The 23,824-nt window shown below is 45.2% G+C and overlaps 2 protein-coding genes across 5 annotated transcripts in view; one reads left to right on the top strand and one right to left on the bottom strand.

The window, feature by feature from the left end:
• Window positions 1–979, bottom strand: part of UBE2O (ubiquitin conjugating enzyme E2 O) — a 96,786-nt gene extending 95,807 nt beyond the window's left edge. For 2 of the 3 annotated variants that reach the window (XM_066614505.1, XM_066614504.1), the window contains exon 1: window positions 558–979. In XM_066614505.1, coding sequence (XP_066470602.1) covers window positions 558–920 — 363 coding nt within the window. In that variant the 5' untranslated portion in view covers window positions 921–979. The remainder of the gene's footprint in view (window positions 1–557) is intronic. The other variant, XM_066614507.1, reaches the window with a different exon arrangement.
• Window positions 715–23,736, top strand: AANAT (aralkylamine N-acetyltransferase). Of its 2 annotated transcripts, none has more exons than XM_066614509.1 (5): window positions 715–818; window positions 15,973–16,047; window positions 19,245–19,497; window positions 21,310–21,464; window positions 22,102–23,736. In XM_066614509.1, exons 3-5 carry the CDS (start codon window positions 19,341–19,343, stop codon window positions 22,405–22,407), a joined length of 618 nt encoding a protein of 205 aa, XP_066470606.1. In that variant the 5' UTR covers window positions 715–818; window positions 15,973–16,047; window positions 19,245–19,340; the 3' UTR covers window positions 22,408–23,736. The 2 variants fall into 2 exon arrangements, with proteins under 2 accessions (XP_066470606.1, XP_066470605.1); XM_066614508.1 differs by lacking the exon at window positions 715–818 and adding an exon at window positions 1,164–1,229.
• Window positions 23,737–23,824: the final 88 nt, after the last annotated feature.

The raw sequence follows: 23,824 nt of genomic DNA on the forward strand, positions 1-23,824 counted from the left end.
GGAAGGCAAGCACAGCCCTCCCCTTTCCTTTTGGTGCAGGAAACAACATGCATTGGGTGAATGGGGCTGCTGGCGAGCGGGTCACAGTAGGCGCCCTCAAGATCAGGCGAGCCAGGTTGCAATCCTAGGCACGCTTTCCTGGGAGTAAGCTCCATTGCCCATCACGGTACTTAGTTCGGAGTAGACACGCATAGGATTGCGCTCCCAGCTGGTGCAAGGCGGACCACGAAAAGCAGGCTGAACCTTGTGGCCGAGGCAGCCTTCTCGCAGCCTGGCTCCCACCCGCACACCTCCAGCCCTGCCCTGAGTTTCGCGAGGGATGCAGTCAACCTGCCCCACCTTATCCAGGCTTCGCCCCAATTAGCCCACCTCCCTGCAGCAGGCCCGGCTGGTCTCAGTCCCAGCCAGGCCCGCCCGTTCTCCCAGTCCAGCAGCGAAGCCCCCATCTCCTCCTCCTCGGGAGGCGATGACTGCTGCTGCCGCCGCCGCGCTCCCCCGCCGAGCATGCAGACGAGATGCCAGTGGGGCCGGGCCGGGCAGGGCGGCGGTCTGCTCACCTTGGTCTCCTTGACGTGCTGCTTGATGCCCTCCGGGTACCACTGGACGCGCACGTAGCCGCGGCGGAGGGGGCTGCCGCGGCTCTCCTCCCCTCCGCAGGGGCCTCCGGACTCGGAGCCCCCCGAGCTGCCCGCTCCTCCCCCTGGGCCACCGCCGCCGCCCCCTGGGCCGCCGCCGGGGCCTCGCCCGCCATCGTCCTCCTCAGAGTCGGAGTCCTCGCCGTGCATGACGCGCACCAGGCCGAAGCGCACCGAGCCTCGGTACCGGCCTGACACCAGGTCGTGGGTGAAGAGCAGGCGCTGCGAGCCGCCGCCGACGCCGGTGGCGGTTGCTGAGGCGGGGGGCGCGAGCGGCTCCGCCATGGCGGGCAGGCGGGCGCGCCGTGGGTGGCTGGTGGGGGAGGGGAGAGAGGAGAAGAAGAAACAGCAGCCGCCGCGGCCGCCTGCCCCACAGCGCAGTCACCGTCCGGCGAGGGGCGGGGCTGGAACGCCGAGGCCCCGCCCCTCGCCCAACAGCGGCCACTGCCGCGCGGGCAGGGCGAGGGGAGGGGCCGGAGGACGCCGGCCGGGGGGCGGGGCCTCCGAGAGGGAGAACACGCGATAGCGAAGCATGGGCGGGCGGGCGCAGGCCGTTGGGAAGGGGAGCGGGAGGAGCGGCTCCCTCTGAAGGGGGTGAGTGACAGGGAGTGACATGTGGGGGAGCAAGCAAGGCCCCCGAAGGGTGGGAGGGAGAAGCGGCGCTCAAGGAGAAGGAGGGGGGAGTCTCAGGTGAGCCCAGCTGGAGTGGGTAGCTTGGAGTTCACATGATGCTAGGCAGGGACATGTGGTGGGTGGGGAGGCAGGTGAGGCAGAGCCTCCCCTCAGGAGTCCTTCAGCAGGCGCTGCTGTCATGTGAGGTGCCCAGGCACCCACAACCCATGCGCAGAGTGAGGAGGGAGGGAGAGCAGAGCGCAGAGCACATGGGTTGTGGGTGCCTGGGCACCTCACAGGACAGCAGCGCCTGTTGAAGGACTCCTGAGGGGAGGCTCTGCCTCACCTGCCTCCCCACCCACCACATGTCCCTGGCTAGTTGTGAGAGGGACTTTCTTTAGGTAAGTGTACTTTAGATGGGGGAGTGCATGTGTAAGATAATCTGATTGAGCCTGTACTCCAGTTGTGGGTCTGGATGCATAACGGACAAGAAGAAAAGAGAGGCAGGATAGAAATGATGGAAGGAAGGTGCAGAAGGAAGAAGAAAATGGGTGAGGAGGGGAATCTAACAAAAAAGAGTCCTCTCAAATGCTTTTATGTCTCCAGTTAAGTTTTCTGGCTAAATTGATAGAGTGTTCTAGAATTGTAGTTCAGAAGCTGTACGTCAAGGCCGTCTGAACACCGGCCCAGGGGCCATATCCAGGGTTTGGACAAGCCTGTCCACCTCGTGAGCGAACCTTACTGTTCTGCAGAGTTGCCACATGTAGTCATCTTCAGTTGGGGGATAGGGATGCTCTGGGGCAGTCACGTCTCCCCAGATGTCCTGTTGCGCAACCTTCTGGGACACTGGGCAGCAGACACGACTACCAAGAGTGTGCCTGTCCCTCGATCGAGGAGGACTACACATGGCAATCTAGTGGAATGTTAAGATGTGGTCCAAAAGGGACCACAAGTTTACTGGCACTAAGGCATCTCTCTAGAACAGCGTTTCTCAATGTTTGCTTTACCGCTTTGCATGGTTCACCTACTGGAAAGTGGTCCACCTTCCACCTATTGCCAGTCAATGGCATTGCCAATGATGATGTCATTGCCAGTCAGTTTCTGAATTGGGAGCCCAGACACAATGCAACAAATACTGCTAAGAAGCTCAGGGTGGACAGGAAGGCTTTTCTGGGTGTGCGAAAAGTGCGCCCTGGCGTTCTGCCTGCCGAGCTGAGCCTCCTACTGCTGCATATTGCATTGCAGGCCTTGCTGCCAGGCAGCAGGGGTCTGGGGGTCCTGTGAGTACCTCCAAACACCACCTCAAGTACCACTGAAACACTGCTCTAGAAGGAAACTGGTGCTGGCCTTTATGAGAGATGTTGAAACATGTAGTTGTAGGACTGGATAGGCTGGAGCATATTGGCAAATCAGTACCCCATGGTTCTATTCTTTTCAAATAGGGAGGAAAAGGAGTGAAAGAATTGGGAGTGTTTACATTAATACCATTACATTAATACATTCTTACATTAATAAGAATTAGAGCATTTACATTAATAACAGACCAATGCAGCTGCAATGCTGCCCCAGGGGAAGGGAACAAATGTTCCCTTACCTGGAGGAGGTCTCCATGACTCCCCCCTCCACTGCAGGATGCAGTGACTAAGAGCTCTTTAACTTGTAAATGTTAAACACTTACTTTGTACCTGCAGAGTGCTTATCAGACTGTTAGGGCTGCAGTCTATAGTACTTTGATGCAGTGCATTATTTTGAAGTGTTTTAATAACAGGCCACAATTAAAACTTGAAACACTTGAATCCAGCAATACTATTGCAGCTCATACTAAATAAAGAGCAGCAGAAACAGAAGGGGGCACAAGGTGGGTTTAAAACAGGGGTCTCCAAACTTTTTGGTCAGAGGGCCGCATCAAATATCTGGTGTGGAGGTCCAGGAAAAAAATTTAAATATAAAATTTAAATAAATAAATTAGAGATGGAACTTAGATGAGTGAATGAATGAATGAATGAATGAATGAATGGGCTCATTCATTCAACCTCTGGCCCTCAGAACACCCTCCAGACACAATCAGAGCACAGTTCTGGTCATGTTCAGTTGAGTGGGCCAGAGGCTTTCAGGGGACAAGAGGTTGGCCATGGGCCTGAAAGAGGCTTGCTGCGGGCCGCATCTGGCCCCCGCATTGGGCCAGGGTTTGGAGACCCCTGGTTTAAAATCTCCCAGTGAGTCACTTTCAGAGTTAGAAACTGCCTGCATTATATAATAGTCCCAGTCTAAGTCTGTCTCTGAAGAAGAAGAGTTAAGTTTCCTGTTGCTAGGATACAGATCAGGAATTCCCAGACTTGAGGTTTATATATGACTCATCTGGCTAAATGATCCTGTTTGGGCACAATTCTAACCAGGTCTACTGAAAAGTAAGTCCTATTTTGTTCAATGGGGCTTACTCTCAGGAAAGTGTGGTTAGGATTGCAGCCTTTGCCTCCTAGCCTGGGCTAGCCCTGGAGTTTCCTGCCAATTTTATGAGTGCTGTGTACATTTTAGGAAACATGGCCACAATCAAAGCTGTTTGAGTGTGTTTGTAACTGATTAGCTGCACCTTTGTTTTGTGTCTGATTTAAATATCATATGAGGGCAGGGTCATTTTCTGGGCATATTTGCTTAGGAGAGATCTGTGTTTATGTCATATGCAAAACTAGAAACATAGGGAACTATGCCCCAGAAAAGAAGGTTGTGTTTTATGACAGGCTTGCAGGATTAGATGCACTGATTTTAGTCCCTGAAAAATATCCTGTGCAAATGCACCATTCTGAGCATTACGGATTTCATATTATAATGATAACAAATGGTATACCTAACTCTATGGACCCAAACACCTTGTAAGTAAATTTAATTTATTTCAGTGTTGTTTCCAAATAAATGTGCTCAGGATTATGATTTATGGGTAACTTCTTACATTGCATTTTAAAGAGACAGAACACTAGGATGCAGTTGTCTCTGAGAGAATGCTTTTGATCAGATCATAATGCTACTTAAGACAGAACTGTATGTGTGGGAGATGTGCCAAGATGTGCCAATATTCACAACTCTGTGACAACTTAGGGCCCAATCCTATCCAATTTTCCAGTGCTAGTGCAGCTATGCCAAGTGGGGCATGCACTTCATCCTGTGGTGGGGAGGCAGACACAGATGCCTCCTCAATGTATGGGAACATTTGTCCCCTTACTTTGGGACTGCACTGCAGCTGCACTGGTGCTGGAAAATTGGATAGGATTGGGCACTAAGTCTGCAATCCTAACCTCACTTTCCTGAGAGTAGGACCAATTGAACACAATAGGACTTACCTCTGAGTAGACTTGCTTAGGATTAACAACTCTTAGACAAACAACTCTTAACACAGCATGAGAAGCAGCCAACTAGCTAAACGAACATTAAAAACAATGACAGTGAGCAACCACAATCACATTGGTTTTCACCTGGCACCTGAAACTTCCAAGAGTTGGCAGTAGGTGCACAGCCCTGGGCAGGGTGGTCCAAAGTCATATAATCACAATGGAGAAGGCCTGGTTGTCAGTCATTTGATACCTTAGCTCAGTAGGTGGAGGCCCCAGGGAAGGACCTCCTCAGATGACCTGAAATAACTGGCAGGTTCATATGTGAGCAGGTGGTCCTGGAGACAGAGATTAAATGCTGTCAAGCATGAACAACCGAATTTTAGATATCTTCACATGCCAATTACAGAGTTACATACTTGATGAATATTTGGCAAATATTTGTGCATTCAGAGTATAAATATAAAAACGCACAAAAGATAAGCAGGGGAAACAAATTCTTTTCATCTCAGACAAGTCTACTTTCTTCCTTTATATTTGATTAACAAGCCTAATTCAACATTACCTGAAGCAACTTTGGGTGTATCAGTGATATCAGATTCATATACAATACTGGTGTTTTGTGTTTTTTATTAAAATGTAATATCTGATGAGCCTATACAAGTGGTCTACTCAGATGCAAGTTCCATTGTGTTCAGTGGAGCTCACTCCCACAAAAGGGCATAGGGTTTCAGTCTTTGTTTTTTTCTGCAGTGCATGGCTAGTACAGGTGTCCTCTGCTCATTTGCTAGGTTAGGGACCGAAGTAGTGGTGAAAAGTGGAAATAGTTGAAAAGTGAAACCTGGTCTTTTTTTTAGTTTACAAATGTTGCTTTCAAAGCTTGTTTAGCTAGCAAATTGCAAATGCCGTTTTATCTTGCAAATTCCTGCTATCCTTGCAAAGGATTCTATCCTTGCAAATTCCTTGCAAAGATTACTGCAAATGGATTCTCATTAATGCGTTCGGAAATGAGAATAGACCCAGTCTCTCTCTCTCTCTCACTCACACGTGCGCGCGCGCGCGCGCACACACACACACACCCCAAAACAGTTTGAATCACCATGTCATATGCAAATCAACATGGAGAAGGGCAATTTTAGCCTTTAGAACCTCAGAGAGAGGTTGAAAGAGCGGAGCATGCACTGAATGAATGACTTCTGGGTAGAATTGAAATGCCTTGAAAGAGTGGAATGTCAAAAAATGAACCAGACAAAAGGGGATACCTGTACTGCCACAGCTGCAGTTTTTAGCTGTGTTTTTAGCAAATCTAGAAGAATATAAATGTATGGATTTGTAGAATAATGTGCTGATGATTCATTGACTACTCCCCAATGGATAATTTGGCTCCCCACTGCCTTAAAACTCGGAGCGGCTCCTTGGTTTACTGAGGAGCTGCGAATGATGAAGCGGCAGGGCAGGTGTCTAGAGCGACAGTGGCAGAAAACGCATGATGAATCCGATCGGACACGGAGTAGAGCTCATTATAGAGCCTACTCCGTGGCGGTGGTAGCAGCGAAGAAATCATTCTTCTCTGCTACCATTGCGTCTGCTGATAGCCGTCCGGCAGAGCTGTTCCGTGTGGTGCGGGGCCTCCTCCATCAGGCCCTCCAGTGGACCAGGAGGAATACACGGTCAGCCGCTGTGACGTGTTTGCGCAACATTTTGCAGATAAAATTGATCGCATTCGTTACAACTTGGATGCCACATTGACAATGTCTGATGATGTCCCCCTGGCAACTGCTTGTCCAGTGTTGTGGGATTCTTTTCAGCTTGTGCAGCCTGAGGATGTGGACAGACTCCTTTGGAGTGTGATGCCGTCTGCCTGCCTGTTTGACCCTTGCCCAGCTTGGCTGATAAGAGCTGCCCGGGGTGGACTGGCTGAGTGGACGGGGAGGGTGGTCCACTCTTCTTTGGGGGAGGGGACGTTGCCACTTGCTTTGAAGCAGGCGGTGGTTCGCCCCCTCCTGAAGAAGCCCTCCCTGGATTCCACTGTGATGAACAACTATCGGCCAGTCTCCAACATCCCGTTTCTGGGCAAGGTAATTGAGCGGGTGGCGGCGGCCCAACTCGAGAGGGTCTTGGATGAAGTGGATTATCTGGATTCTTTTCAATCTGGTTTCAGGCCAGGCTTTGGGATGAAGACTGCCTTGGTCGCCTTGGTGGATGACCTACGCCGGGGACTGGACAGGGGGAGTGCGTCCCTGTTGGTCCTGCTGGACCCCTCGGCGGCCTTCGATACCATCGACCATGGTATCCTTCTGGGCCGATTGGCTGAGCTGGGAGTTGGAGGCACTGTTTTGCGGTGGTTCCGCTCCTACTTGGAAGGTCGGTCCCAGATGGTGGTGCTGGGGGATGCCTGTTCGACACCCTGGCCTTTGAGGTGCAGGGTGCCGCAGGGTTCAATTCTATCCCCCATGCTATTTAATATCTACATGAAACCGCTGGGAGAGGTCATCCGGGGGTTTGGAGTGGGGTGTCATCAATACGCTGATGACACCCAGCTTTATCTCTCCTTTCCTCCAGACTCCAGGGTGGCGGTTGAGGGCCTGGAGCGCTGTCTGGAAGCAGTGAGGATCTGGATGGGGGCTAACAATCTGAAATTAAATCCGGATAAGACAGAGGCTCTCCTGGTTCGGAAATCCTCGATGCAGGTGCTGGATTATCGGGTTGCTCTGAATGGGGTTGCACTCCCTCTGAAGGAGCAGGTTCGCAGCTTGGGGGTCCTCCTGGACTCGCAGCTGCTCCTGGATTCCCAGGTGGCGGCTGTGGCTAGGGGGGCCTTTGCTCAGCTTCGGCTGGTGCGCCAGCTGCGACCGTACTTGGATCGTGCAGACCTGGCCACGGTGATCCATGCCACGGTGACATCAAGGTTAGATTACTGTAACGCACTCTATGTGGGGCTGCCCCTGAAGACGGTTCGGAAACTACAATTAGTGCAGAATGCGGCGGCCCGTGTGGTCACCAGAGCCAGGCGGCTTGACTCTGTCAGTCCGCTTCTCCGGGGGCTACATTGGCTGCCCATTCATTTCCGGGCCCAATTCAAGGTGCTGGTTTTGACCTTTAAAGCCCTATACTGCTCTGGGCCAGGATATCTTAGAGACCGCCTACTCCCGTACAATCCAGCTTGCCCTCTCAGGTCATCAGAGAAAGCCTTTTTGCAAGTGCCGCCACTCAAGGAGGTCCGGGGGGCGGCTGCAAGAAATAGGGCCTTCTCGGTAGTGGCACCAACATTATGGAACTCCCTTCCCCTTGACTTGAGAATGGCTCCCTCTCTTGAGAGTTTTCGGCGAGGCCTGAAAACACTGTTGTTTAAACAAGCCTTCTGATTTCTGGCCTTCTTAACATTTTTATACATCTTTTAGTTTCTTACAGGCTTGATTCCTCGGTGACTTGCTCTTTTATTCTGTCTTTTAATCTGACTACTGTTTTTATGGCCTCTGTAATGTGTTTTTAAATGTTTTTTATCTGCTATGTATTAATGTTTTTAAAATCTGTTTTTTAATATGTTGTTAGCCACCCTGGGTCCCGTTAGGGAGAAGGGCGGGATAAAAATAAAGTTTTATTATTTTATTATTATTTATTATTAAAAACTTTTACCCATTTGTGCGCCTATTCACAGTATGTAAGCTCTCTTGGAGATTCTTGTGGAAGTGCAGCATTACAGTGAAACTGGGGTAAATGTTTTCTCATGCTTAGCAATACTGAGCATTGATCTTTTCATTCTGTGCAGCTGGTAATAGGTCAACCTTGCTCCCAGAACTATCAAAGTGTACAGTGTTTTAATTTGGAAATATTTCCTTAGCACTCAATTTGGAATTATTCTTCCATGTTTATTCCCTTTGAGTCTTGAACTGTTACGTCAAATATGAGGGCTAGAATTATTTCTTGCTATAATTTGCTTTTTAGGGCTACATAGTGTTGGTGTCAGGTTGTTGAGGGCCCTGGGGCAAAGTACTGCACTAGGGGCCATATGGCACTCCCTACCCATCCCTTGATAGTGCACAGAAACTACTGCTATCACTGGTGCTGCAGGTTCAAAGGTTGGTCTGACTAGGTGGGCCTTCTAATGATGGGTTTGTATCCTTGGTTAGTGCCTGACCTGGCCAACCCCTTCTGCCATCCTTGTGCCAGGAGGCAGTAGGGGATGAACAGGATGGCTGGGGATGGGCATAGGCCATTACTTTATGCCCTAACAAAGTAATGTGGCACAAGTTTTTGTAAGCTAAAGTTACATTTCTACAGCCACAGTAATGTGGCACAAGTTTTTGTAAGCTAAAGTTACATTTCTTGTAAGCTAAGTTACAAGCTAAATTTTATCTACCATTTTTACATTGCTATCTTCTATAATACAATAATAATAATAAATTTAATTAATTAATTAAATCACAGGGGGCGCTAAAATGTTAGTTTGGTCCAGGTGATAGATGAGCTAGGTACTCCACCGTATATGAGCTTTATTATTCCATTCTCTAACAAGCCACACACTCAAAAAATGATGTGTGATGCTCCAACTGAAAACTTTACACACACGTTAATCAACTCTTGTCCATATGAACATATGAAGCTGACTTATACTGATTATTGGTCCCACTAGGTTGGTACTGTATTCACTGTGTGGTGGTGGCTCTCCAGGGTTTCAGATTGGGATCTTTTTCATCGCAACCTGAAGATGCCAGGGATTAAACCTGAGACCTTTGGCATGCAAAACAGGTGCACTCAGTGCTGGTACAGATAGCTGTGGGTCCTGGGGCAAAGCCCTGCACTGGCTTCTCCAGGGCACCTCCTAATGACACACTGGGCATAACCATCCTTACTGAGGCTTCTGGAGTCAGTCTGACTAGATGTTCTCTCTGATTGGGTCTCCTGAAGCCACTCCAGACCAAATGATGGCCCATCTCAAATAGTATCTGGATATGGAATTTAACGTTTATATTGTTTGTTTCAACATCAAAAAGTTTTCAGGTAATTTATGTAGGTATGAGGAATGAGAAGATGATTCATTATCCCAAAGGTGCTCACACTGTAAAAAGAACCCAAGGGAAATACCAGCAACAAACACTGGGTGGAGTACTGTCTTGAGATGAACAGGGACAGTTGCTGTCCTCCTGCTAAATATAAGAGAGTCACCACTTTACAATGTCTCTCTTTGCTTAGTTAGCAGGATTAATGTAGTACCCAGGGCTCGATAATTTATACTGGCCAATTATTAAAGATTCTCCTACCACTTAGAACACAGCCACCATGACAGAGAACACACCATGTTCTGAGTTTCAGGGGAGCAGAAGTCCAATTAGGAGGGTGCTCCTATGGCCTAAACAAGGTGTTGTCCATCATCCTTCAGAGTACTGGGCTAGATTATCAGTAATCTGACTCTGCATAAGGCATTTTCTTATTTATACCCTTCTGTTTAATATATATATGAGGACCCTAGCAAGAGTGTTTTAATTTTCTCCTTTCCTCTGACCTAGATCCTGCAACCTAATGGCGGCTAAGATGTCTCCAAAAGACAGTAGTAAATCTAGGGGAAAGTAATTTTTAAAATCTCATGCATTTCTGAGCTGTAACTCATTTGATTTTTCATCTGCTGTGAGATTCTTCAGCCAATCAGGAGAAGGAACAAGATATCCTTCCCTATTACCTCCTTCATTCTCCATTGTAGTCTTAGTAGAATTGGACAAAATTGCTCTAAGAATGTTAGGCAAGTGGTGTGTTAATAACTAAACAGATTTGGAGCTCCATGTTTTGAGAGATAGCTAAATCTGACTTTATGGGTATTTTTGCATGTCTTAGAAAACACTTTTGCTCCATCTTGTGGACATTTTGTTTTTGCAGCTGGAAGTTCTTGGACAATATTTCCTGTAGATAATAGTAGTGTAGTACTTAACATTTGTATAGCTCTTTCTGTGTACACAGCATTTTACTTGTATTAACATGGTAGTCCTTACAACAAGCCTGTAAGGTTAGTATTTCCCCCCCTCCCCCATGGCTGGGCAGCTAAGGCTGAGAGAATGGTTTGCCTAAGGCCACTTACTGTGTTCCTGACAGATTTGAACCAGGAAAGTCCTGTTTTGCAACCTTAGCCAGTATGTTAACCACCTCTTTTACTTCAATTACCTCTAGTAATTTGGGGAAATTATTCATGTTTATAGCAAGGAAAAGAGTAATTGGGACAATCGGTTCTATTTCCATGGAGTCAAAACAAATGAAATATGCTCAATTGCTTTTATTGCTGTAGAATCTCCAGAATAGTTCTTCGCAGGTTCATCCCTAATGTGTTAACCTACTGTCTCATGTATTTGTTACTTTCCTCTCCATTACTGTGCTGTTCAAACTCCAAAGGTGTCTCAAACCGAAACTCTGTGACCTGTACTTTTTTAAAAAAAACACCCTTAGAATATTTGTTGTGATGAGGAACAAATTTAACCACCTCTGCTAATTATTCTGGCTATATTCTGCTTTTAGGTTCAGAGTCAGTGTGCTTCTGAATACCAGCTGCAGGAAAGCATAAGTAAAGAGGGGCTGTTTGTCCTCACATCCTGCTGGGCTCCCCAGAAGTATCTTATTTTCGCACTGTGGGAAACTGTGGGAGCCCAGGACTAACTGGGCTCCTTGGTCTTATCTGTTCATCTGCCATCCAGTATTTGAACTGACATAACGTGTTACCAAGGCCTAGGTAGATCAGGGCAATGAACTCCTTATTGTGCTCACCAGTATTCTGAGAGATGAACTGCAAAGACTGGATGGGGAAGGGTCACCATGGTTTGTAATGATTCCATCTTCCTAGCAATTGTCCAATTTCAAGTGTTTGTAACTGGTATTGGGCTTTCAAGACCAGCATGGGATTCTATTGGTGTATTGACCACGAAGCTGCTAACTATGGATGCAATCCTAACCCCTTTTGTCAGTGCTTTCCAACACTGGCATAGCGGTGCCAATGGGACATGTGCTGCATCCTGAAGTTGGGTTGCACTCACGGAGGCCTCCTCAAAGTAAGGGAATATTTGTTCCCTTACCTCAGAGCTGCATTGCCCTTATGTCGGTGCTGGAAATAAGGGGTTAGGATTGCTCCCTATGTTGCTTCCTGAGCTGGCCGAGGTGGTGTTGGATAAGTGATCTTAGGTTTGTGATCTTGAGGAACTTCAGCATTCATGCTGAACATGCTTGGCTGGTACAGTTTAAGATTTTATTTCCTCCGTCACAACTTGGGGCCTTTTTCAGATATTATCCAGCCCAGCACATTCAGCAGGTAATGCTTTCAATCTGGTGTTTTGGCTGCACTGGATGAAGGTAATGTATGAATACAGTAGTTGTTATCAGTTGCTTCTCATCATCAGATTAGTTGCTCCAGGGAAAGGTGTCCATCCTGCTTTAGATGGAAGTAAGCTTGCAATTTGGTTATACTGTTTGACTTGTCACTTATTTTGCATTCTTAAACAATAATAGCAATTAGAGAGCCCAGTCCTATGCCTATCTTAGAAAGAAGTTCCATTATAGTCAATGGCATTTACTCCCAGATAAGCGAGGATAGGATTGCAGCCTAGGTTTTAGCTCCTGTGTGCCAACTATTCAAAGCACCTAACTTTTTAATTAAAGCAACTTCATAGCATGTTGAACAGGACTTATGTGAAGGAGGTCTGTATTACTTTTAACAGAATCAAAACCATTTTCTTTGTAAGGGCAACCAAAGGTAATGTAGTTTACCAAAAATATTAACCAACATGGAAGTTAGCCCCTTCTGGTCATTTACAAAGGATCTTCTGCAGTTGAAATGGATGCAATCTCCATTTTCTACAAAGAGCAGATGGATTCCTGGGGAACTTTTAATATGAATGCCAAGGCCACCTTGTGTGAAGCAGCTCAGGATTTCAAGATCTCCATGACAACTGACCCAGTTGTATCAGGCAGAACATACCCTCAAAGTGGTATTTTGTGTTGAGAAGAATGAGAATGATCTGGAGATGGGAACATTTACATTGTTTCTTTGTCATGGACAGATCACTACCTGGTTAGGTTTAGACTGGTGTTCTTCCAATTCTGCAGGTGTTGGGGGTCTATTAGAATGATCTCCCTTACAGAGAATCCAGATGGCTTTCCCATGGCTCTGGGACATTAACTAGCATGGTTGGTAGTCCTATTGATGACTGATCAACTTGTGGAATATGGAGATGATGCAGGCAGTCTGTCCCAAATGCCCTCTCCCTCTCTGTAGAACACATGCAGGTCCTTGTTTTTCTGTGGATCAAGAAAGTCAAGGGATAAAATCAAGTGAGAATGATAAAATTATTAGTGTTGGAGCAACTCTAATAATTAATCTGACAGAGCATAAAGTCAATTTTCAGGTCCATTCCAAGATGATGATAATGGCAGAGAAATCTTCTCTGGCACCATCAAGTCTGGTCCCTGCCATCCAATGGATCTTTTCCAAGTGGAGAAGGACCTTGTGCGGTTTGACCAAAGGGAGCAGTTGGAATCCTCCTAAGCCCACTCATTTAGGAAAACTCTTTGCATTTGAAATCACTTGCATCCATTTTGACCTAGACACACATGTTCAGTAGTTGCAGTGGAGACTTGCAAGGCTGCTTCTTGTCCTTAGAAAAAATGGATACCTATAAGCTTCTTCGACCTCAGGATGTGGATAAGATTTTGTGTAACTTCTACCCACACACTCTATCTTGGCTAATGGGCAGTGCAATCCAACCCCCCCCCCAAGAGCCAGCAGTCTCTTGTCCCACAAGTCTCTTGTGCCAGCTCCTGAATGTTGTGAATGTGCCCTAAAGCACATTTGCAGCTACTTGGGAGGAAAGTTGCACTGTGCTAAAACTGTGCTGGAATGGGGTGAGTTTGTGCCAGCCTGGGCAAGCCAGCATGGGGTGGAAGAGGGTGGCAGAAGGGAGAAATGGAGGAGGGGAGGGGGCATTTTTGGGTGGGGGAGGGTGGCCCAGGGAGGAGGGTGGGACTGACTGCAGCAGCACAGGATGAATCCTAATCCCCATCCCCAGCATGACTGTCATATGGATCACTTGGGATTTTCACCTGCGATATCATCACACAGATCCGAGTAGCCCCATAGGGCTGCCTGGGGTGTTTCTCAGGGTAAGGAGAATAAAATCCCCTTACTCCAAGTTGTTCCCCAGCCTGCACCGATCTTGTGAATGCAGCGCAGGCCTATCAGCTTGCCTGTCCCAGCGCAAGTTAGGATTGTACCCTAATACAGGTAGGCCAGGACTTTCTGTCTTAATTCATATACCAGTCCAGCCTATTTCTACACGGATTTGACTCAACACGAATGGCCCCTGCAAATGGGAAGGAATGTGCTGATCCCTGGAGAAGGGAAAAAATGCCCCCTTTTAAAATCAGTTTAAAAAGCTGAACAGTCCTTTAACAATAGCCTCCTTAATGGGGGGGGCAGCTGGCTGACAATCCATCAATCTTTCTCTCTCCAGGTGACTCCTCCTGCCTGAGCACAAAGAAAGATACTTTCCATTGGTGAAGGGAGGGGCTGAGTGAAACCTTTCTAAGCACTTTGAGAGAGACTGATTTTTGGATTGTTGTCTTAATGACTATCTTAACATCACAAAGGTCATCAAGGCTGTTTTCAAATCACCTGAGCAAAGAAACTTTGTTTTTTAAATTGATTTTTTATAGTGCATTTTTTGCCATCCACTGTGAGTGCTTGGAAGGGAACCCACCTGAATAATGAGGCTCAACCTGTACTCCATTCTGCTTCTGAGGCCCTGCTGTTGGCGCTTTTGTTCTCAGGGATGAGAGACATTTACTAACAGATGGGCCTTTTCAGTTATGACATGGATGTTATGGAATTCACCAGGGATGGGCAAGTCAGGCATGGCTTGACTGATGTCGAGTCTCAAGTCTCTGCCCCCCCCCCACAACTCAACTCAAAAATAACAGGGACACTCTCTGAGTTGCCTGAAACATTTTTGCGACTCAAAAAGACTTGCGTCAGGAATTGGTCCCTTTAAAAAGCCTACTGTGGCTCCGTGGAAGAAACCGGGGCTGCTGCAGAGCTCTGTGTGTGCTTTGGCATTCCCTTCAAACACTTCCCTGCTGTCCTTGCCCATTCCACCTGTCAGGTAGCAATGTGGAATGCTCCGACCAGTTCCCTTCCCCCATACAATCCCACCCCAGCCGCGAAGAAGGAAACCCACACCTTTCACATCAGGGACAGGGCAGGGAGGGAGCAAGGGAGGTTGCATCCCAGCTTGGTAAGGTGGGAGGCCACAGGACAGGATGTGGGGAAGCCCACGAGTAAGCCCCTGTGAGCTTAGCCACAGCACATGCAGGCTCAATCAAGGGGAGGTTGGAGAGAGAGATGCTGCTCAGACACCCCTGAGCAACCCCTTAGCAGAATAAAATAATCCTGCCAGGAGTAGAATAAGAAGCATCCCCCCCAAACAAAGAAAGGCACAGCTGCTGCATCTGCTGCTTTTGCAGAAGTATATCCCAGGATGCCCCTACCCATCAAAAAACTAAGGCAGAAATCAGATTTGAAATCATTCCCTGTCCCCCCTTCCCCATTATATGTGACCTCAGACTTCACAGTTCTGTCTCCATCATCAGAACTTCGATTCTGCTAAGCTGGGAATCTGCATGGATGTATTCTCAGAGGTCCTGCGGAATCCATAACAATTAATCTTGTAATACAAATGCATAAATGGCTCTCATTTGTGCAAATGGTTGTAGAAAACCCTGGAAAATCCTATTGTCTTGGATAGGGCTCTGATGGTCTTCTCTATTCCACCCACCAACTCTCAATTCCTTTCTTGTCGCTCTGCCTCAAACAAAAGTTGGAACAAAAAATTATAAATATTTCACACTTTACTCCTGCCTTGCCACAGATATAGCAGCAGCTATAGCAGCTTTATGGAGAATTGAGTTATTGAGCACAGTGAAGCAAGGACAAATCCAGTAGAAGCTGATGGCAGTGGTAGTAGTATTAATTAATGAATATGCAGTAGTGTTAACTAAGCAACACTCACATTCTTCAAGCAGCAGGATACTTAAATTTTGCAAAAACAGCAACAGCATGCAATGTGTTTTTACTCCATCTGTTTTCTGCGACTGCCCTGAGCCTGGCTGTTACCTGTGGCTTGTGCCATGCCCTTCATGTGTAGCAATCAGCTAAAACACTTTATCCCTCAGCAGAAAATCATGCCAAGAAAGTAAAGCCTGCTAGGATCCTTTTGTTGCCATGTCACCTTGAAGCCCCTTTGCTTCTCTCTGTGTCTCACAAGGGTTTAGTATCACGTGCTTTATAAATAAAAAATATATAAGCTGGAGTTTCACAAGTTTGCAGAACATCATCAAAATTCACTGCAGTTGGTTTTCTCCTTCCTTCCTTGCAGTGATTTTGCAAAGTCTACAGTTTGCTATCCAGAGAGGACAACTGTCCAAATCCTTCAAGAAAGCCTCTTTTACAGGTAAGAGCTTGTGTTTTTCTTCTTTCTGAAGTTGACTTCCAAAATTTGAAAAAGTTGCATTTAGAAAGGGATTGTATGTACTTCCCTCACTCTGTGCTAGTGGAATGGTAGATGTTTGGTTTTCTAGAGTTGCTGTTGCATAAATTATTACATCACCTCAATAGAAAGGCAATTTCAGAGCAAAGTTCCTACCACATTTCTGCACTTTGCTAATACTGTATTGCCCCTCCCCAAATTTTTGTTTATCTTTTAAAATTCTGACATCAGCCAGCTAAAAATTGACTCTTCATTAAGTTACTGATTTAAAGAGGGTTACATGTCTGTTGCTGTGCACAGGCTCACAGTCAACTTTTTTTAAGGGGCAGTCTTGTGCATAATTCTTTGAACGTCTTATGTATTTAACTTGGTTTCTGATTCATCATGAAACTTAATCAACTTACTTCTCCATAAAATAACTTTATTAAGGCTGCAATCCTGTGCACACTTCCTTGGGAGTAAGCCTCATTAGGACTTATTTCTGAGGAAACCTGCATAGTATTGAGCTTACTTCTGAGTAAGTGTGTTTAGTGGTGTAGTGAAGCTTGCTTCTAGGTAATCTTGCTTAGGATTGCATACTTAGTGCACTCCTATGCATGTTGACTCAGATGTAAGCCCCATTGAGTTCAATGGGACTTACAGGTAAATATGTATAGGATTGCAGCCTTAGAGCCCAATACTATTCAGCATTCCAGCACTGATGCTGGATGTTCAATACAGATGTTCCCTTACCTTGAGAAGGCTTCCATGACTGCCCTCAGCAGGATGCAATGCATACCCTGTTGGCACAGCTGCATTGGCACTGGAAAATTGGATAGGAGTGGGCCCTTAGGGCACAATCCTAACCTCTTATGTCAGTGCTTTCCAGCACTGACATAAGGGCAATGCAGCTCTGAGGTAAGGGAACAAACATTCCCTTACTTTGAGGAGGTCTCCGTGAGTGACACCCACCTGCAGGATGCAGCACATGTCCCATTGGCTGGAAAGCACTGACATAAAGGGTTAGGATTGTGCCCTTAGTCATTTAACAGAACAATTCTATGCAGATTTACTCAATAGTAAATTCCACTCTGTTCAGTGGAACTTGCTCCTAGGAAAGCATACATAGGATTGCAGCATAGGTTTTTGCTTTTAATTGGCTTGTCAATAGGTTAACTAATATAAAATATTATATTATCAAAGTGCATGTATTTAAGGATATTTAATGAAAGTTGCAGTTTTTCTAGCAGTCAAATTATGATCATAAAAATATTGGCACTGAAAATATTCTGCAAGGAATGATTCTAATTAAAATCTATATTTTAAATAGGTGTTTAGTAAATTAATTATATGGAATCTTTTTTTAATGCTTTCAGCCTTGGGAAAAGGAACTATGAAAGAATTCCCAGACTTCAAATTGTGACTTCAGAAAACCATTCTCATGTTTTCTAGCAGAATTGAATTAATAGCTCCAGTGCAAATACACTATCCAGTTATCAAGTACATTATCTCAGTTTCATGAGAGTGTTTACTAGAGATAATCTCCTGCATCTCTCTCTCTCCCTCTCAGAGGTATACATAATTCTTTAGTGTTTAATTGTAAGATAATTTACATGTATTGACTTGAAAGACACTTATCTTTAAGTGAATAACATCCTGTTCTTTCTGTTTGTGCCTTGGATAAAGGTCTTTATAGCTGCATGAATCACTGCCCCTTATGTAGAAAGAGCACACTGCTACTTCGTCCCTGTGACTAAGAACTAGTTTATTCCTGGATGCTGCATTAGTGTTTGCTGCCTTTTTATTGCTGTAGTCTAGGAATACAGTGTGAAGAAGGAATTCTGCATCCAATAACAGAGTTCCTTTCTGAAATATTCACACAGTCCTGCCCTAAGGGTGGTAATCATATCATAGTTCTTTGGCCTGCCCCAAAATTCCACAGACACAGTTCTAATGAGCCTTTAAATGAAACTTAGAAAAATTCCAAGAACTGAATATAAATTATTTTCAAATAAAAATCCAGATTTAAATTATTGACTTTAAAGTTTTGAACCCAACTGAATTCATGGTTCAGAAACTAGCTATGCTGTGAACTGTACAGTGTGGTTGTATGCAGCCACAGTTGGGGACTTGGATATGAGCATGTTTAGTCTCTGGTATCACTACTCACACTTTTGTCATTTTGCACCCCATGTTAATGCCAACTACCCTGCATAGTAACACGGAAAGTTGGTGATAAACAGGAACTTGTCCCTAGAGATCTAAGTAGGAGAGTAGTGCTTGAGATTTCCATGTACAGATCACTTGTCACGTCTAAGCACTAACCTCAGGGACCTGTAATAATGAATGGCCTAATCTCCTTCACCTGATCTGTCCTCCAGTTCCTTTCACTCTGCTAAGCACATTGAGAAGTAACGCATTGAGCACATGCACGTATATTCCATCTCATTGTTCCCACAGTTTCTAGGTGTATCATATTTTTGGTGAAGTCACATCAGAAAAGCACATGTTGACACTCACTCCCTCTGCAGCCAATTTCACATGAGTTAAAGGGTGCACATCTTTGCAAATTCAGGAAATAACAACTCTTCATTAATCAAAGGGTACAGTCCATTTTTTCAATACATCACACCTGCTGGTGGCACTCTTGGGTTTTGTTTTGTTTTTCATCAGAGCCTCTTAGCTTCTAGCCACCATGTAATTAAATGGTGAAGTGGACACCTGTTACCAATCATCATTAATGATTCAGCCTCTTTTTTTGTGCTACATCTGATGCTTGATAGCAAAACTCAAATCTGGTCACCAAATCTGAATTGATTCAGAATTGTATGTGGAATCCTGAAATAGATTCAGGCCCAGAACAAAAGTGCAATATTTTGTTGCAAAATGTATCCATGACAGTCAGCTCATGAAGGACTTGGAACTGCATGTCACTGTGTTAATGCTGCCTTTCATCACTTAGCCCTACTGGCAAGTCCCTTGGCTCTAATGCACAAAAGCTGGGTGTTTACTGGAATTTGCTTTGGCCAGCTAGAGAATAACGAAGACCCACCTCTGTGACCTGGTGGGGCTTTTGTAGCAGTGACGACAACTAAGATGACAGAAGTCAGACCAGATTCTTGGCTTGTATATATAGAGAGAGACACAGCCTAATCCAATATGTCTTCTGACTGTATTTTCAGCTGCTGGCTGATCGTGCTGGAGGTGGTGTCTGAAATAGCGACAGGCTGACTCCAAAAGGAGGAGAAGCATTTATCGAAGACACAGAAATAGAGAGGATGTCTGTGATCAGTGCCCTGCCGTTTCTGAAACCCATTCACCTCAGAAGTCCACAGAGCTCGTCAGGGCGTCAACGCCGACACACGCTTCCTGCTAGCGAATTTCGGTGCCTCACTCCAGAAGATGCCATTAGTGTGTTTGAAATTGAGAGAGAAGGTAAGATACTGCTTATTGACAGTTTTTTAGCAAATGTATTTTACAGTACCATTGCATTACAAGTGGCAACCAACTGCACTTGTGCAAGAGCAATTAAAAAGCAACACTCCCTAGTTAGACAGACATAATGTAACCTTTTTGCGCCTCTGTCATGCATACTATATTCTGAGGAGCAAACCACACAGGTTATTGTGTCAAGAGGCCAAGATGGTCAGTCGAATATTGGGATGAGAGGATTTTGCAAAAATAAATAATGGAAGGTGAGACTGTTTTTGGAAGTGAAAATAACGAATACAGTGAGAGATAACTTAGATACATGGTCACAGCCTCTCACTTGAATGAACAATAATGGAGGTTGAGGAAATTGCTAGAGTAGCGGAGAAAGGTCATTCCCACTGAGATTAGACTGAGTCTCAATCCAAGTGGTAATTTTTCCCGCTTAGAAACCACACATTTAAAAACTTGGGGAAATTAGATTCAAGTTTTCTGTATCAGAATTAAAGTAGCAGGATCTGGCTGTTGGCAGTCAGGTTCAGGCATTTGGTTCATGTTTGGATAACAAAACTGAATTTGCAAATCTCTGAAGCTTTTTTAAGAATGAAGGGAAATGAATTTTAGATTAAAAACATTTTTTCAGTGTTGTTTTGTACAGAATTCTAATATTAGTGACTCTGAATATCCTAAGACAGTTACCTAACATTAGACAATGTAGCATTTGTGCTATTATGTCGTGAGAATGGATGATGGCCGGATCCCAAAGGATCTCCTCTATGGAGAACTCGTGCAAGGAAAGCGCCCTACAGGTAGACCACAGCTGCGATACAAGGGCATCTGCAAGAGGGATCTGAAGGCCTTAGGAGTGGACCTCAACAGGTGGGAAACCCTGGCCTCCGAGCGGCCCGCTTGGAGGCAGGCTGAGCAGCATGGCCTTTCCCAGTTTGAAGAGTCACTTGGCCAAGTGAAGGGATTGTCACTTCCGAATTGGCCTTTTCAGCCACACTAGACGCTGTTCCAGAACCACCATTCAGAGCGTGATACCGTAGTCTTTTGAGACTGAAGGTTGCCAACTACTGCTCTGATAAAGACAACAGACTCCTCATCAGACTAGTTCTTGGTTCAGCTCTTCCAACAAAGGGAATTTGGGGGCATTAGTGCTGAGTAGTTTGATGGTTGATGAGCAAGAAGTCGCAGCTCTTATGTTGGTTGAGGAGTTGCTCCCTCAGACCACATTGTAAGCTGCCCTTTAAACTCAGGGAGAGGTAAAAGAAGCAGTTTGGTGTAGCATATTGTGCTACTTATCAGCAGCACCACCTCTATTGGGAAGACTTCTCTGCCTCTGGGCTAGGACATTTGCCTGTTTAGCATTCCAGTAACTTATGATATAATCTTGGTCTCCTTCCTTTGAGGAGCCAAGGGTTTAGCAATTTATGCCATTATCTCCCTGAAGTATCTTAAATGTGTTTCCCTTAATGTTACCTGTTTGCTATGTGTGGCTGAGAATTAGCTAACATTTTACTTGTCCAATAATTCCAAGGTTGAACCCTTGTATAGCTTTAACAGTAAAACAACCCTGGTTGAATGAAAGGTTTTTTCCTTCCCTTCTATAATTTCTGTGATTTAAAAAAAGCCTGTAGCCTCACCCCAGAAGTAATAGCAAAAGCCAAACTGGAACCAAATTATCCTGCAAACTTTAACCTCTGACCTTCTTCCAGTTTTGCTTCTTTTTTCTCAAGGCAGGCTCAATAACTTTCCATCCCCTAGATCAGCCTAGCTCTAGTCAAAGTAAAACCCTTTCTCTGTTGTATTCAACAGCATTTATTTCAGTGTCAGGAGACTGTCCTCTCCATCTGGATGAGATCCGCCACTTTCTGAACCTCTGTCCTGAGCTGTCACTGGGCTGGTTTGAAGAAGGTCGATTAGTTGCTTTCATTATTGGCTCTCTGTGGGACCAGGAAAGACTTGGCCAGGTGAGAATCACATCTGTCTAGAGGCACCACTTTTCTATTTCGTTTGCCTGATCCCAGCATGAACATGCAACATATACCAACACTAGTGGGAGATCTCTCCTTTAAGAACTAATGTCCCCACTCCCCTACATTTTGGATGCATTGATAGTATCAACCTATAGTGCTTTTTGGCAGTCACTTGCTTTATGTGATTCAAATTTGGCCACTTAGCTCATGAAGATACTGTCCCCCTCTTCTTTTGCATGGAAATATATGGCCCCATGGTAGACTGCTACTGGAATGTTGTCATTCTCCAGCAGCCTCTATTTTACTTTAAATGTCAGCATGGATAGCAGGGAAAGCACAGAGTTCTCTTATACTTTTTCCCCCTTGAGAATCTCAGCACAATAGATTAAACCACACAATGAGATTTGTTCCATTGAGTTTACTGGTTTATGGCAGCTGAAATCTGAAGTTGTCTAGAGAAGAAATGGCTGCTACTCATCTGTCTTAACCCATTTCTGCCCAGCCCACAGGTATACACATTTGATCCCTGTTGCGTATATGCAATATTGGGCAGAAAAGGCTTAAAAAGCTAAAGAGAAGGTATACTAGTTGGTGGATCCAAATGTTTAATTATGATTTTCTCCCTTGCCAGGATGCCCTGACCCTGCACAAGCCTCATGGCAGCACCGTCCACATCCATGTTCTGGCAGTACATCGCACCTTCCGGCAGCAAGGCAAGGGCTTCATCTTGATGTGGCGTTATCTACAATACTTGTGCTGTCTGCCCTATGTCCGTCGAGCCACACTGATGTGCGAGGATTTTCTTATCCCCTTCTACTCAAAGTGTGGATTTAAGGTCCTAGGCCCTTGTGACATAACTGTGGGCTCACTGAACTTCATTGAGATGCACTATGCTGTTCATGGCCATGCCTTCATGCGTAGGAACAGTGGCTGCTGAGGTCATGTCTCTTTACTTCATTTTTTAATTGTTCTGATCACTAACTCCAATTTTCCAGTGATTCCCAAGTCTTCAAGTGAGATCCACCAATGGATTGGAGGAATCCTATAGAGGGGCTACCACGGTGGGTGTGTCATGGGAACTGGTATGGCAAAACATTTTGCATCAGTGGTGGCCCACACAGAGTCTCTTTAAAGAAGCTTGGGAACCACTGTTATACAGCTTGAGCTGCACCTGTTATAGGCAATTGCTCCCATCTCCTCAAGGCAGCAAACATCTTAAGCCTAGCATTTCATTTTTATCCATACAATTGCCTTTAAAACTGGTAGCTCACCTTGGCCCAGTTTTCTTCTCACTTGTGTCTTAGCTGGCTTTACAACATCCATCATTCTATAGCGGTGGGGGAATGAAAGCCACCAAAATAGGGGCAGGCTGGTGAAAATGTAGCTGCTAAGCTTGTATTCAACAGGCAGGCACACCTAAGTGGTTTATTGTAGAGTTTGCAGCCCACAATGGGTTATTACAGACTTATTTCTAAAAGATTTATCCCCTGCCTTTCCTATGCCAAAGTAAATAGCCATCAATTGTTGATTGTGTAAGGATCTCAATTGCCCCTCTGCTTTCATGACATTGGTTATTACCACCCTTGGCAATGAAACAAAAAAAAACACAAAATTGTGTTGCAAGGCAGACTCTGCCTTTATAACCATCAAGCAAGCAAATGCAAATAGATATGCAAACAGTTGCAGAGATCAAGCTTTCTGTACTTAGATATTGCATTGGTTGCAACAGAAATTCCTGCTGGTGGACTATTCTTTGAGATTAAATCACTTAGATATTTTGCTTTAAAATCAGAGCAATTGAGAGTTCTCAATTTATGGGCATTATCCTTTGCCTCAGGAGAAGAGCATGGGCTGATGAAGTTGGTGTGTTTGAACTCTAAGGAGACACCTTCTCCAGTCCTTCTAAGTTCTGACACTGGCTCCACATGTGCATGGAACATACAAAAAAATATAAGGTACCTTAAGAGAAGTTGGACAAGAGTTAATATTTCCCCTTCCAGAGCAGGTGTCTCTTCAATAGTTCCAAGGATCGGGGAAATGTTCCTTAAAGAAATAAGCCTGATCTCCTTACATGGCAATACAAAATTATGAAATAGCTGGATTCAGGTGTACCAAGGTCATTAGGCCAGTCCTGTGTATAAGCAAGTCTTTATAGCTCTGTCACTGAATGAAAAGATTTCTTTTCCTCCTCTCCCTATTCTGCATGCCATTTTCTACTTTTAATGTATTTTGTTAAATCAGCAAATAAATGTGTATTGTTTTCTAATGGGTTCTTGGTTTTATTCCCACTTTTTACCACCACCACTTCCCAACATGTTAGTACTGTATTCAAGTAGACCATAACAGCTGTCAAG

The sequence above is a fragment of the Tiliqua scincoides genome, chromosome 2 (assembly GCF_035046505.1).
Source record: "Tiliqua scincoides isolate rTilSci1 chromosome 2, rTilSci1.hap2, whole genome shotgun sequence".
Lineage (NCBI taxonomy): Eukaryota > Metazoa > Chordata > Lepidosauria > Squamata > Scincidae > Tiliqua > Tiliqua scincoides.

Bases quoted from the DNA above. Each gene is read 5' to 3' on its own strand.
- AANAT (XM_066614509.1), top strand. From the start codon at position 19,341: ATGTCTGTGATCAGTGCCCTGCCGTTTCTGAAACCCATTCACCTCAGA. The intron at 19,498-21,309 runs GTAAGATACTGC...TGTATTCAACAG, and splicing joins GTTTGAAATTGAGAGAGAAG to CATTTATTTCAGTGTCAGGA. The intron at 21,465-22,101 runs GTGAGAATCACA...CTCCCTTGCCAG, and splicing joins ACCAGGAAAGACTTGGCCAG to GATGCCCTGACCCTGCACAA.